Genomic DNA, 1547 nt, shown 5'->3' with positions numbered 1-1547 from the left:
AACGGAGTGTGCTAATCCTGTAAGGGTGTAGACATCGACTCACTAACAAAGTAGACGGATGAAATGGTTGAGAATAGAACCATGATTGCATAATGCGTAAAGGAAAGTCCTAGTTAAATGAGTACATTCGGTAAGGTTGAATATAGAGATGGTAGAATGCATTAGTATTAAATATATCTTAGGAGAAAAGATAGTTCGATAGTCAACGCGTAAACTCATAGTCGCGATGACCACCACCGAACACTCCAAGTGAAGGTCATAGTAGCAAAAAAGGCAGCAGAGAGGGCTTAAAAAGGCCTCTGGGAGGACGTTAAATCACCCTCGCACTCGAACACCTTCCACCGCCCTTCCAGATGCCGATGATCCTGGAAGCAACTCTAATTTCTCTGAATTCTTACCACATTAGGAAACTCCATCATCGTGTCGGTAAAAAGGCTTTCAGCGCCATTCTAAACGTCGCACCACAGGTATTAAATGGAATAAGGAAAGCAGGCAATTGCTGCAACTCTTCTGCGATTTGATTATCAGTTGTGGCCTGACTATGTGCCTCGTTCATGTCAGTGGATCTTTCGGAACAGATCACTTGTTGCTTAAGGAGAAGGGGTTGAAACAATCGAGATCACCGAAAGGGTTGCCAAAATCAGGATTGAAAAGCTAACTCTACCACTCCCTGACTTGGGGCTTTAATAAATAGTTATCCACACTATATAACAGGCCAATACTCCAATAAAGTACCCTCACAATAGTTGCTTGTCTACTAAAATGCACAATTTTATCGCGTTTTTGATTGTGCGTAACTAATTGTGGCTGATCTCTAGAATGCTGAAGTGCCAACCCTTGTGATCCGTGTAGGTGGGAACTTAAGAATGAGCCACGTGTAAGCTGCAATTATGAGAATTTCAGTAGGCAATATTCACCAAATACACATGGAAATTAAATGCATCAGCTCTGGTATTTCACCTTGAATTATCGAAGTTTCAGCCTTTGTCTACTCTTTGTGCATTAATAGCGTCTTCATCTGCATAGGATTTGCCAAATCTGCCCACATCATGTCTACAATGGGCATTCTAGCCAGCAAAAAATAGCCGGTTTATGTAAATAACCTGTCATTTTATTCACAACTGCAATGCATGTTTCGCATACCGAAAGTTTGATGTGATTTGACTCTCATTCGCTCCCCATCAAATCAAGGGTTTTTATGCTGCTTCGCCTCTCACATTCATAATGGCAGGGCCTTAGCGAAATTTCTGTTAAAAAGGTATATAGCGGAGCCACTCCCTTCTTCCTAACCTATTAACTGAGATTAAGTTTGTTGGAAAAAGAGAGCTTTTGTACTTGAATCAAGGTCCGATGACGCCTCTCAAGCGAGTTTTTGTAACGTATTCTTAGTGCGATTATCAGTGTGAGCTCAAGCGCTGTTGCAAGAAAACATGACATTCCTCCTTGTTAAGGCCCATTCGTCCCTTCTGCAGCAGCTTATACACATCTCGAATAGAAGGTGATGGTTGTGATCACTGTTGGCACTGGCACCAAAAAAAGCAGATCCA

The 1547-nt window shown here is 41.9% G+C and overlaps 1 protein-coding gene across 1 annotated transcript in view; it reads left to right on the top strand. All coding sequences in view use genetic code 11, as the record gives it.

Annotated features, from left to right (window-relative positions):
* The window catches only part of EGR_10439 (hypothetical protein), a gene marked incomplete at both ends in the record, with an annotated part of 24637 nt that overhangs the window by 5317 nt on the left and 17773 nt on the right, over positions 1–1547 (top strand). The window contains one exon of the mRNA XM_024499688.1: positions 407–467. Within this exon, the coding sequence (XP_024345895.1) occupies positions 407–467 (61 nt within the window). The remainder of the gene's footprint in view (positions 1–406; positions 468–1547) is intronic.

Source organism: Echinococcus granulosus (assembly GCF_000524195.1).
Source record: "Echinococcus granulosus chromosome Unknown EG_S00220, whole genome shotgun sequence".
NCBI lineage: Eukaryota > Metazoa > Platyhelminthes > Cestoda > Cyclophyllidea > Taeniidae > Echinococcus > Echinococcus granulosus.
This window is presented reverse-complemented; position numbering and strand designations above follow the sequence as displayed.